General features: G+C 40.4%; 2 protein-coding genes across 2 annotated transcripts in view; both read right to left on the reverse strand.

Annotated features, from left to right (window-relative positions):
* Positions 1-555: 555 nt before the first annotated feature.
* Positions 556-8,502, reverse strand: LOC310936572 (KH homology domain-containing protein 4-like). Its single transcript, XM_083900645.1, has 14 exons — positions 8,361-8,502; positions 6,627-6,903; positions 6,408-6,527; positions 6,256-6,329; positions 6,033-6,085; positions 5,726-5,931; positions 5,163-5,371; positions 4,878-4,938; positions 4,561-4,618; positions 3,473-3,708; positions 3,267-3,371; positions 1,679-1,764; positions 1,449-1,576; positions 556-983 (listed from the first exon to the last, which is right to left on the reverse strand). The coding sequence occupies exons 1-14, from the start codon at positions 8,387-8,389 to the stop codon at positions 853-855; spliced, it is 1,773 nt and encodes a 590-aa protein (XP_083756771.1). The 5' UTR covers positions 8,390-8,502; the 3' UTR covers positions 556-852.
* Positions 8,503-11,881: 3,379 nt separating this feature from the next.
* The window catches only part of pde8a (phosphodiesterase 8A), a 78,802-nt gene continuing 77,539 nt past the window's right edge, over positions 11,882-13,144 (reverse strand). Inside the window, exon 22 of the mRNA XM_083901215.1 lies at positions 11,882-12,639. Within this exon, the coding sequence (XP_083757341.1) occupies positions 12,533-12,639 (107 nt within the window). The 3' untranslated portion in view covers positions 11,882-12,532. The remainder of the gene's footprint in view (positions 12,640-13,144) is intronic.

The raw sequence follows: 13,144 nt of genomic DNA on the forward strand, positions 1-13,144 counted from the left end.
AAACAAAAGAGACAAAGTAATGAAATCAAAAAAATAAGAAGAACCACATCCTCAAAAGTTAGGCCACTGTGTTTGCATTTAAACTGGTTTGGCGACAAACAAATACACGTTAGCAGGTGCAGATTTTACATGTGCCATGTAGGTGGATGAACATTAAAGAAGGCCCAACATTTAGACTAAAAGCATTATTTTCACACCAAGTGTGTGGGAGAGATTAAAATAATAATGGATAAGTGGGACGAAAACAAGGACATAAATAAAAACCCTTCATTAGAGTCCAGGAAAGCAGCAAAGATCAAAAAACTGCGATTACTTTGAGACTTTTCCATGTGATAATTATGAGTGAGCTATGTAATCCAGGACTGTTGTGAAGATGTTAAAGTGATGAGAAAGTAAAGCCCTCAGAACCCTAAACTACTGATCAGTGACTGGTTTGTCAAATACATACAATGACAAATGTCCAAGCCCAGTTACTGCAGTGTGTTAATCTGGTAAAGTCACTCTCACACCTTTGAGTCTGTCTTATTAGAATGTCTTTGGACTGCGGAAGGAAGCCAGCGTACCTGAAAAAGCCAACGCAAACTCACAAAGGAGAACATGCAAGCTTGACACACGGAAAAGTCCTGGTCAGCCTGGGATTCAAACTGGGCACTATTTTATTGTGAGCAACCACTGTAGCATTGTGAAGCCTGTAATAACAGTTGGTATAAACACTGGTATTGTCCTAAAACTGGAAGATAACTCAACAGGTGGATTTTTTTCTTTCTTTTATAAAGGTTTGAGTTTCAGGATCTGAATCAAGAATGTGGGCCTGTGAGTGTCCTGGACAGTGTGGGATGATCAGGGCAGGGGTTAGGAGTTATCTGTCTTACTGCTGTGCGTCCTCTCCTCCTCTTCATCGGAGGAATCTCCTCCGTAGGGCACAAGCCCAGATGCGTCTTCGACCACTTTAAACTTCCTCTTGCACACATCCTCTTGAACACCTGTAAGGGCACAATAAAATGTAGAGAGAGAGAGAGAGAGAAGAAGCAGAAAAGGAGGTTGGGGACATGTGAGAGACAAGGGCAGTGAAGAGAGACAAAGCAATCGGACAAAACAAAAAGGAAACCCATTGAGGAGCCCCGTGTTAGCGGTGGTTTTTGGGTTCGTTTGATCCACAGCCAGGAAGGGGGGGAGATATCAAATCAAACGGCAGCACAGCACACATCCATAACAGGCAGGTCCGGGGACACATGTTGAGAGAGAAAACAAGGGAAAGACAAGAAACATATACAAGAAGACTGTGTTAGTGGGTTCTACCAGCAGAGACATTCACACAGGTCTCCCCACTCTTCCCCCATTCCTCCACCGGCGGGGGAAGACGCCATTTCATGCAACCAACTACTCCACAGAAGTAATGTCTGAGGAATCAGGCTCTCAGAATATTAGGGAAAAGAGGAAATGCATACCCATCGACACGGCGTCTCTGCTCACACCGGCTGGGTCGTCCGCCGCCGCCACCGCTTCTCTCTGCCTTTTGCGTGAAACGGGAGCAGGAGCCGCGAAGAGGGGAGGAGGTGGAGGGGGCATCAGAGTCCTGAAGAGAGAGAGAGAGAGAGAGACGACGACGGTCAGCATCAACACCAACACAACATTCATAAAGAACAACACACAGAGGAAATGAGATCTATTAACAGACCTTTCTACGGCCTTTTCCGGCCCGACACTGGCGACAGGAAGTGCAGACTCCTGATGAGCAGGGGCTTCTGGAGAACAGCTGGTCGGCTAAAAGCGGAAAAAGATCATTCGAATTTGAACATTTAATAAATGCTTTATCTTCAAAAGGAAGGATATTTTTAGCATGTGGAAATCTGCTCATGTTTAAGGCTACATATGCTTTTATTTTTAAGGTCTGGACAGTTCATTCATTTATTGAAAAATCCAGCTTAAAGTGGTGGAGCACAAAATAGAGGGGTAGTTTTGATGCGACTTAACAGCAGCGTGACCAGCATATCATTTACACTCTATGGTTTCATTAGAAATTTGATGAAAACCATATTCTCAGTTGTCCGTGCTACATGTATCCCCATAATTAAGCATGGAGACAAAAAAGTAATGAAAGAGTAAGAACAGACCATTCCTTTCTTTTTTTCAGATATACATTAAAGCCATGAATCCTGCAAATACTTAAATACAGAACATGTGACCGTTATCTGCCCGATGCAGTTAAATGTGGACATCATTATCTTATTATATTTTAAGCAGACATGTCAGCCTATGTTAAACACAGACGAGCAGCAGAGTCTGCTACGGCTACATTTATGTGCAAAGTCAAATTAAAAACATTCTGAAGGGGCCCAAATTTAAAGGACTTTGACAGAAAGCTCTTCAGGCTGCAATCAAGTCTTTGAAAGCTTCATAGTTGTTGTCCATCTTGGTAAATTCTAAATCTATTTTCAGACCAACAATGACAGCTTAAATCCACGCTTGTGAAAGAAGTTTTTGTACAAGTGGAAAGAAACCTTGGTCTCTAGGGACCCCAGCTCTACCAACTGAGCTATCCAACACAAATATTTGTTTTTGTTTGCACATTATCTTAACCTTAGAGAGAACAATAGACCGAACGGTTCACATATTAAAAGGACAGTAACTAAAACAGCGTAAGACAAACATTAGTGTGAGAGGAAGGTAAATAAATAGCAGTTCAAAGCTTCGTAATATAAAAGATGTAAAAAAAACTGTATCAGGCTGGTATCGGTAGATACCGTGTTGTATGACTACATGTCCAGTCACTCTGGAATTGTCACGATACCAAAATGAGTAACCACGTTACGATACCAGACAAAGTATCACGGTTTCAGCCCTATTACATACAGTTAAAATTGGAGCCACAATAATGTGTAATGTGTAGCTAACCCGTCTAAAGAACTCTTTCTACCCCACTGCCATCAGAATCCTGAACAGCTGAGCAGGACTACAATTGACACTTTAAACCTGACACATGTCACTTTAAATCTGTTGCACATCTTGCACAACCAGTGTGCACTTTATGTACAGTTTTTCTTAGTCATGCACATTTATACTTATTTCATGCATATATATTATTTTAGTTTTTTTGGTAATATTTATTTACTATTTTTTCTTATGTATATTATACTTTTTAAAACATTTCTTCTACTTTATGCTGGTATTTTTGAGTGGACAGCAAAGTAAGAATTTCATTGTACAGGGAAACGTGTTTCTTTACTGTGCATATGACAATAAACACTTTGAATCTTGAATCTAACCTGCTCCTCATTTGGCTCCTCGAGGAACTGTCGTTTGGGACTTCCCGAGTCAGGCGAGGTGCTTACAGTACCTTCAGATTCTGCTGTGTCACTGCTGCTATGGTCCTAGGATGAATCAAAACAGACATATAGTAGTATAAATATATAGTTAAAAAAATATTTGGGCTATACGTGTAAAGATTCCAACTGCGGTGTTTGTCGATTACCTGGACGAGATATGGATGTGGTTTCCTGGGACACACTGGATACTGAACCATTGCCTGAGAAGATGGAGGGTTTGTCGACATGTTAGAATGACTTGGTGGACCATTTGCATTACTCCAATAACCACGGTCTCCTGGATACGCTGAATAGCCACCAGCATAACCATTTGCTGAGTAGTTATACCAGGATCCCTGGCAAGAGTAATTGCTATTAGGTGGAAATCCTTGTGCTGGGTATGCTGAAATGAAAGTACAGAATGTGGAGTTAATAGCATATTTCACATAGGCCAATGACAGGGTGTAGTGACAATTTTGACCTACTCTTCAATAGGGGTGTCACGATTCTCCAAATCCTTGGTTCAATTAGATTTTCAATCCTCTTTTTTCTCTCATTTAGCACAGATGGGCCTGCCATTTTTAGACTTCTCTAGTTGGTTTTATGTCACGATAAGTCATTGTATTCAAATTTAAATAGTTTGACAATCTGAATAACCATTCAATTGGAAACTAAGGTTTTCCACTACTGAATAAGGTTGCATGCCTGATGCTACAAACACACCTATAGCGCTAGTCATCACTTAGCACAAGTTGAATTTTGAAGAAGTTTTGCTCCAAATGAGGACAGCGGAGTTGCCCGTGTTAATGTAGTCGTTTTCGTAGTAAAGTCTACGTCCTTGTGATGCATGTAGAGATGCCCTGTGCTTTGCAGAACATAGTTTACACACCGTGGTTTTCTCATCAACAATGCGAACGTCGTTGATAAAACTCGCAGAAAACTCAAAATATTTCCACACCAGTGATTTATGTTTGGTCGCCATGTGGCCCAATCTGGCACGTCTGCAGGACGCCACTGCGGGGGTGATTAAATCCTCGATTCCAATACTGCTTCCGAAAGATAAAGATCGTGGCGTTGTTCCACTCAATATTTGATTGACAACCAAGATTGTGACACCCCTATTACTCAACCTATTGTCGAGCTACTACAGACATCAAACTGATTCATTGGCGCGAGAAGAGCGGGGTCAGCTAGGGCATTTGGTCGCTCGGTTGGAATTTGATTGTTTAGTTACAGGTTGTAAAATAATACTCACGTTGTGTCGAGCCTGTGGCCGTGTACACCGTCACCATTCTGGCATGGTCAGCTCTCACCTGAGAGAAAATAAAAACTATGAAAACCTGGATACAAATACAGAAAGGCTGTGATTTACATGTGAAGTGATTTATTTTCAACAATTATATTGTGGGTAGGTGCAGAGCACACAAAAACCTATCACTTGAGATCAAGTGGTTCACACTACCGCTTTCAATATCGGAGGTGGGTATCGGTGGAAACTACACGCTTTAATAGTTTCACCTTCTTATACCTCCTTATATTTTTTATTTTACAACAACAGTAACGTGAACTTACGGTTTCCAGGAGACTCTCTGTGAGTTTCTTCGCTGCCTCCAATCCAGCAGAATTTGGATGGCTATCAGACAAAAGTTAAAATAGGAAGGAACATTTAGGAGAGGTCCAACTGAGAACACAACAGAAAACCTTCACAACACAAACTTTACAAAATGATTAAATGAATGATGCTGAATGTTCAACAGTTACCTTACTAATAAAAATATCTTCTCACAAACAGTAGTATCGGCACTAGTTCAGAATAACTTAATTTGGAAAAGACAGAGTATTTAAACATGAACATACCTGATGTAAACATAAAGAGGCTCAAAAGACTCTCGCTTTGAAGCTTGTTCGATGTAGCCAGAACCTTTTCCCCTGAGGAAGACCCGAGAACCCGTCTCCGTCTGGATGTGACTCAAGTAAGTACCACTCGGACCTTCGATCTTTTCCTTCACGTTAAATGAAGGCAACGCCTGGTCCAGACCCACAAAAATCTTTGTGTGCACAAAACTCTGGAGGATAAGAAAGATGTGATTCAATATCATACTAGTTGCACATTTAAGCAAAAATAAGGCTGACTAGTGGTAGATTTGTAAGCAGATGCAGTAATCCCAGGCTTCTCACTTTAGACCAGAGATGTTCTCACTGCTTCTTAATATAGGAGGTGGGTATCAGTGAAGGCAACATGGTCTTCACTCACCTCACTTTCTTAACCTCCATTTGTAAGAATTTGTTATATTGTTTCCTTATCAAGTGTGTTGTGGTAATATATACACTTTGACAAACTGTCAACTCTTCAATAAAATGTGACTATGTGTTATGCAAAGTAATTAATGGGGTCCAACGTGAACATCATGACGTCTTACCCCAGAATGAGGAGCTGCAGGTCGATGCCCGTGACTCGGCGTTGAGTTGGCGTTTGACATCCGTGGAGCAGGAGTGGAGATGACAGGCCGAGGGGGTTGAGGGTAGAGAGTGAGTGGAGGCATGATGGGTACCTGCTGTCCTCCTGAGGCCGCTGATGCTCTCAGCACCTCCTCAGAGATAACTTCCTTTATCCTAATCACAGCCTCTGATGTGGAGGAAAAAGTCAACATGGTTGTCAGCTACATTCAGTCCTTTCATCAACAGCCTTTGCATAATGAGCATATTTTGTATAAATGTGCAACTTACTATTAACCTGCTCCTGTGTCTTTGCCCGCACATGCAAGTACAATGGTCTTTGTCTAAAAGAGAGCAAATCATAAAGGTCATGGACAACAGAGCATGTCAACACTCTAAACTGATAAAGTAATTGGAGAGTTATTTTTATACAATAAGCAACTACAACAATCCAAATAAATCAAATTGTCCTTGTTTAATGTGTAGTGAGGTGAAATGTTGATACAATACATACCCCCCTTTGTCTTTGTCCAAATCGGCCATGTAATGACCTTTTGTTGTAACGATTGCACCAGTGCACTGTCGGATCTAAGAGTGACCAGAAAATTAATTAAGACATTGGAATATTTTGTCCATACATAAGATATTTCCATTCTTTACACTCACATCTTCCTGTGTTTTGCCTTTCGTAAGAAGGTCCCTGCAGTTTAGTGGTACATCATTAATGTCGACTTCTGTGATGACCATCTCCTCTGTGGTGATTGGCACAGGCACAGTCGGGGGAATCTAAAATATGTGAAATGACAGGGAAAAGTGTAAGTCCTCTAATGGCTGCATAAACACCGAAACTAAATTATGTTTATAATAATGTGCAAAAATACTTACCTTTGCAAGTAATGGGGGAGGAGTCAACAGCTTTCCCTTTGCCATTAACATGGCATTAATTTTAGCAGCCATGGCTGCAGCCATCTCAACACCTCCCTGAGGTGCAGGCATTTCTGTTCTCGCTTGTTGGGGTTGGGAGAGTGTACTGTTTGAACCAGCAGGGTTGACGACTCCTGCTAAAGAGACAGGGTGGGCTTCACTTCCACTGCTCCTCTGTTGCCTCACATCCACGCTCTCTTTTGGTTGGGTTCGCTGATCCCATCGGCTGCTTAGGCATCTGACGATAAAGCAAAGAGTGAAATCAGACGAGCAACTGTGACTAAATAATTCAAGAAATAAGACATACGTACGGACTCATAGTCCAGTAAAGAAAAATAATGCACACAGAAACAGCACAAACCACCTGTAGTCTCTGCATACTACATTCCCTATGGTTAGTCCACAGGTATACAGTACACATTCATGTCTACAACATGCTTTAAACTGATATACATTCACAGCATACACTTACTAAACCTGCGTGCAAGAATGTTTGTTTGAGCAAACGACTTGTAAACATCATAAAAGCTTACTTAGCTCTGTTGAGACATTCCACATCGTTAAAGAGATCAAGATCATTACCACCCAATTAGAGAACTATAAATGTTCTGATCTTCTTTGGTGCAACAGATCATAACAGGATTTTTATTTGCATTGTATTGATGAGGTTTTAGGCCCCATAAACAAAACAAGTTGGCAGCCGCTGGAAACCAACCCTACTGGAAAACAAAGTCACCTGTATACAAAAGGTGGTTCACTAAATTGTTAGATTAGTGTATACAATGTTCCAGGCTTAACACTGTTTGGATCAGTCAACATAACATTGCAACATGAATGAAAATGTGAAAGGCCACAGAAGACAGAGGCTGAGTTGTTGGATCACAAGTGAGAGGGACAAAACTTTCTGTGAAATAGTTCTGTGATTCTCAAAAATGTTATACCAACTACTACCCGAGGAAGGAAATGTTGAGCAGATATTCGCGTTAACTTGTGCAACATGTGAAGTCTCCGGCTGAGAATGTGAACCAACCAGGAACCGCGCGTTTTTAGTCACGTATTTATAAAGTCGTTTTATTTCAGGTTTATTTGAAAAACGTTTCTATTCCACAAATAGGTGTACAAAAACAAGAAAAAAGTGCGATGGGGCACTCTCAATTACTGAAATATAAGGAGTAACGCTCTTTTTCACATGCGTAACGCACCCAAATGTACATACTGCGTTCGCCGGATGGAGATGGTAATCAGTGGAAACTCGAAGCTTTTTGTAGTTCAACTATGAAATCTTTCTAGTCGTTTAAGCAATCGCCTATATTTGTTTTAAATAAATATACTCACTTGTGGCTAAGATTTCGTTCTATTAAACTAAGCCCGAGTTAGCTGGAGCTAACCAAAAGCTAAGGCTACAGTTGCTAACTTGTCGAGTAAACATCCAATTTAAAGAAGTTCATATTCGCACAGAACCAGTGAAAGACCCGAATTTGTTTCCCGTTTTAAATAACGACACACGCCCAGATTACTACTCGAATCAGCTCGGAAGTGTACAATAGACATAAACCTGCAGGCTAACGTGGGTAAACCAGGCCCAGACCATGTACGCTCGCGGGCGGTAAACTGTTAGCTTAGCCGAGCCACTTGACGCTAAACATGGCGATACCAATTCATTTAAGAACATTTAAGCCCAACACGGACACTTACGGTGTTTGCCCGGTCATCCCCGAAGACATAGCACCACTCCACCAGATCTACACTCGCTGGAAAATAGTGTTTTAATGTAGTTGACGATGGAGGACGGTAGCCATCGGTTTCTCTGAAGCGCCGGCGACTTCCTGTGACGAGCTGTCGCAAAGTGTGACGAGCTGTCGCAAAGTGTGACTCGGCGGAAGTGAAGCCTTCTTATGTAAGAGGATCACAGCAGCTACTTGTTGTGTGCGGCGAGTCGTTTCAAAGTTATTACAGATGTATCCGTTATTTAAATTAATATTTCACACGTCCATAGTGACGTTCTTCCTGGGATAAATGACGTTGTTTTATTGGCGTACGTAGTGTGTACGCAAATGGATTAAAGGGGCGCCTCAAAGCCCCAAATCCTACTTGGTATTTTAGACAATGTTTTCAGAAAACTGTGCAGTTGCATATATTTCCTTTACACTAGTGCAGGGGTCTGCAACCTTTAGAATGAAAAGAGCCATTTTTGTCCTCTCTCCACCCAAATAAAATTAATCTGGAGCCGCAAAAACCTATTTGATCCTTAAAATGAAGATAAAATGTAAAGTTACATAAATACATACTCTATTTAAAGAACAACAGTTTGTTGCAAGTTGATACCCAGCCTATAAAGTGTAGGTAAACAGCTTTAAAATAAAATAAAACAATTTCATGTAGTAATTTAATAGCTTTTGGGGGAGGTTTTACAACTGGATGTGACAGATAATATATCAAAACATTTTTATTTATGCCTTTATCTTGACAAAAGGTGTGAAAAATATGAATAGTTTTTTCTTCAAAGCTAGATGGAGCCGCTACAGAGAGGCTGAAGAGCCACATGAGGCTCTAGAGCCGCAGGTTGCAGACCCCTGCACTAGTGCCTTCAGTGTCTTTAAACTTCCCTTATGTTGTGTACATTTTTACCAGCAGACTCTCGTGACTTTACGCTATTCTCATATTTGCCCCTCATAAAACTGTTTTATGGAATAATGAAGCGATGACAATAAGAAACAAACTTGCATTCAAGCAGAAATAGGGGAATTAGTTGTGCAAATAATCTCTTTGATGCCTGTGGTACATTAATAACTAATGAGCATTTCCTTCATCTCAAATATTTAAGTATGAGAATTAAACTCCGATGATTAAGACTATTTCCGAAGGCCATCTTCAGTTCCAAGAGTCACTGAGATTTGAAAATCTTTCGATGACAAATGACACCGATAATACACTAAATGTACACTATAAATGTTTTATTTATACCAGGGGTCTCAAACTGGTGGGCCCCCCCACTTAATAGCATGTTGTAATGAAAACATGGCCCACAACAGTCTTTTAAACACAGTGTGTAGCTGAGGCACAGCTGCCAGCGAGGTGATAGAATATAATACACGTTTCCTAGCAATGTTTATTATAACAGTAATAATAGGACATTTGGTCATAATTATGATTGGCAGTGGCCAAAACAGTTCCTGGCACGAATTTTAATTACCGTTGTCCACACTATTATTTATGTATGTTTTTGATATTAATACATTAATTTTGCATCATAAATAGTATTATTAAGTATACATGTGATGTCATGATGATGCAATATTGTGAACACTTGTTTTAGGTTTAGCCGGCCCCCTCTTGACCACAATAGATGCACATTGGCCCCCAGGTCATTTGAGTTTGAGAGCCCTGATTTATACAGTGTTTGGGTCTCAAGAGGTAGTTTTAAAAGCATCATTTGCCTCAACTCAATAAAGAAAATGGATTTAATCTACTCGTTAAACTCTGTAGGTTAAAACAGTGTTTTTCAACCTTTTTTGAGCTAAGGTACATTTTTTTCATTGAAAAAAATCACGAGGCACACCACCAAACAAAAATGTTTAAAAAATGATACTCTGTAGACTATATTAACAATTTAGTCATTCTTATCAAAGTGTCTTGAATAGTTATATCCATATTATTTGCAGATAATTAATTATTTGTTTTCAAAAAATGTTTTTAGACAATTAGGTGAAATTGGATAATTTCCCACTAGGTACACTGGTTGAAAAACACTGGGTTAAAATATGTGGAGGAAAGACACAGAATCATTGCAGTAGCCTGCAAAGTTATAATTGACAATATTTTATTTTTCATTGAATAGTTTCTAATTTTTCTCCGTGCCTTCAGACCAAGGTGTGAACCAGAAGGAACAAACAAATCCCCTGATTGAGTGTACAATTCTGTCATAAAGAGAGAAACAAAGATAACCATGGTCAATACAGCTTGTTAACCATCATTTTCTTAGCTGTTATGGCATTTATATACTGTTTAATGAGGAAATATTCTTAATAAGCAACAATCTTTAACATATATTAGTATCCTAATCTGAAATCAACCTTGAACAAAAAGCTGTTTCCCTGGGTCTGTGCGTCAGGGTGCTGGACAAGTGGCCGAAGCAGAATGGCGTTTGATCAAAAAACCAATGCAAGCTGGCGTCTGGGAGGCCGCTTAAAGACAGTGATAGACAACTCTGCCATCCACATCCTTTCCTAACCATTCAGTTCTCTGTGTACATGCTCTGCGTGACCTTCCAATTTCACAGGTATTCTCGATCGCTAGAGCGGCTGATCTCGTTTGCTGCAAATCCAGTGTAAAATTCTTTGTCTATAAAAATATTGAGATTTTTACGTGAACATAACCTTTTCTGACTAAGTTATAATAAAAACTCCAGATGTCTGTTGCGGTTGCACAGTGGGATGTACTGTATAAATATTGTATAAAATAAGGCAGTCTTTTTCAGTAGGATAAACCAGATACAAAAATTTCTGGGAGAAAAAATGTTTTCAAGTCCAAAATGTTTTTCACATATTTCTGCTGTTGTCAAATGTCAAGCGGTTTACAGCATTAAACCAAGAGTAAGGGATTGTTGCAACAATGAATGCACCCACACACCCACACACCCACTCCCACACCCACATACACACACACACTCACACTCACACACACACACACACCACCACAAACTCCTGATGATCAACGATAACAGCTTATTCTCCAATGCAACATCCCATCCCTGGACAAATCACTGAGACGTAGACATTTCTAATATTGTTTACAGTGCAATACAAAAGTGTTCATTCAAACTGGTACTGTACTTTTGATAAGAAAATAAACATGTGTAATATGGTAATGCTTCATATGAATAATAATTTTTTGAGCGTTATAGTAGTATTTGTCGTCATTAACTTTGGCTTCTCGTTTTTTGAATTTGATTTTTGTTCTTATGTATCAACTAATTCACCTGTGATTTCTTTATTATTTAATATAGAAAATATGGAACATCTAAAGAAAAATTAACATACCAAATCATCTGTAATTAGTTACCTATGATCATGATATTGAGGTTTGTGTCTATCAGCAGTGGCCTAAAGTAAAGATCCACTTCCTGACCCCCAAAAAAGAACCCCCCCGCCGCCCACCCACCCCCCATGTCTGTCATGACAGCTACATGTCAACTTAGATGTGTTTCTGAAGGACACATGAAACTATTGCCAGAAAAAAAAAATAAAAAAAAGCAGTGGAGTGTTCTTTCATGGTGTGGCCTCCAGGGGCAGAAGGAGCAGTCCTGCCCTGCCGTGAACACAGGCGTGGAGACCAAAATGAGTTCATGTGGCCCTGACGAGGATTGGACCTTCGTACGCGGACCGCACTTCCATCCACTCCTCCATTCTCCTTTCGGTAAACGAGCAGTTTTCACTAAACAGCAACTTCACAGGCAAACAGGAGAGCCCACGTGGTCAGCGGTGGGACGGACGCTTTGCCACGAGCCGTGCAAGGACACTCTCTCAGTTCTGATCACTCGACCAGTTACACCGTAAATGCCTGTGAGGCACAAGAGGTTCATAAGGATGCTGTTTTGTGTCCTCGTCTGCTTTCGGGTTTCTCATCCGACGGGCGTCGTAGAGCCGGCAGCTTTTACGGCCACGCAACTGCCCCGTCAGGACGTCCTTCTGTGGTTTCTGCATCAATGGATGTGTGGACGCTTCGGCGTGCTACAGAAAGCAGGAGAGTGAAGGCGAGGAGAGGCCCTTCGGCTGGCTGGGCTGACGGGGGGGGGGGGGAGAGGAGACGTTCCCCCCCCAGCAGGAGAGAGGACGGAAGCATAGTCCCAGGGCCGATGGCTGAGGCGCCTACTCTGGAGGCGGTCGCAGACTGTGCAGCTTCCTCTCGTCCAGGCCTTTCCAGTACTTGAAGTTGTTGTCCAAGTGCTGCATCAGATTGGGGAGGTCTGCGAAAGCTGGGGAGAATATCAAAGTTAATTTGAATTTGAATTTGAATTTGAATTACTTTATTCCTCCCCCGGGAACAGCTCAATTAAGGCGACAAGAGGTGCAGAAATGTGCAAGGGCATAATAAGTAAGAAGAAAGACAACGTAAAGATAAGAGTAAAAATAGGGTAGAAAATAAAATACAACATGGTAAACAAATCACACTCTAAATATAAGTAAGACTCTAATAAAATAAAATACATTAAGGTAAAAATATGCTCTAATATAAGTAAAAAGAAGTAAAATGTAAGATAGAGTAAGAAATAGAATAAAATAAAATACAATATGCTCGAATATAAGTAAAAAGAAGTAAAATGTAAGATAAGAGTAAAAAATAGAATAAAAATAAAATGCAATATGGTAAAAAAAAAAAAAAAAAATTAAATTAAATTACACACTCTAATGTAGGGTAAGTAATTCAGTAGAGATAAGAATAAAAATAAGACAAGAGTGCACAATATCCAAGTAGTACAC

This window comes from Microchirus variegatus, assembly GCF_963457635.1.
Source record: "Microchirus variegatus genome assembly, chromosome: 14".
Lineage (NCBI taxonomy): Eukaryota > Metazoa > Chordata > Actinopteri > Pleuronectiformes > Soleidae > Microchirus > Microchirus variegatus.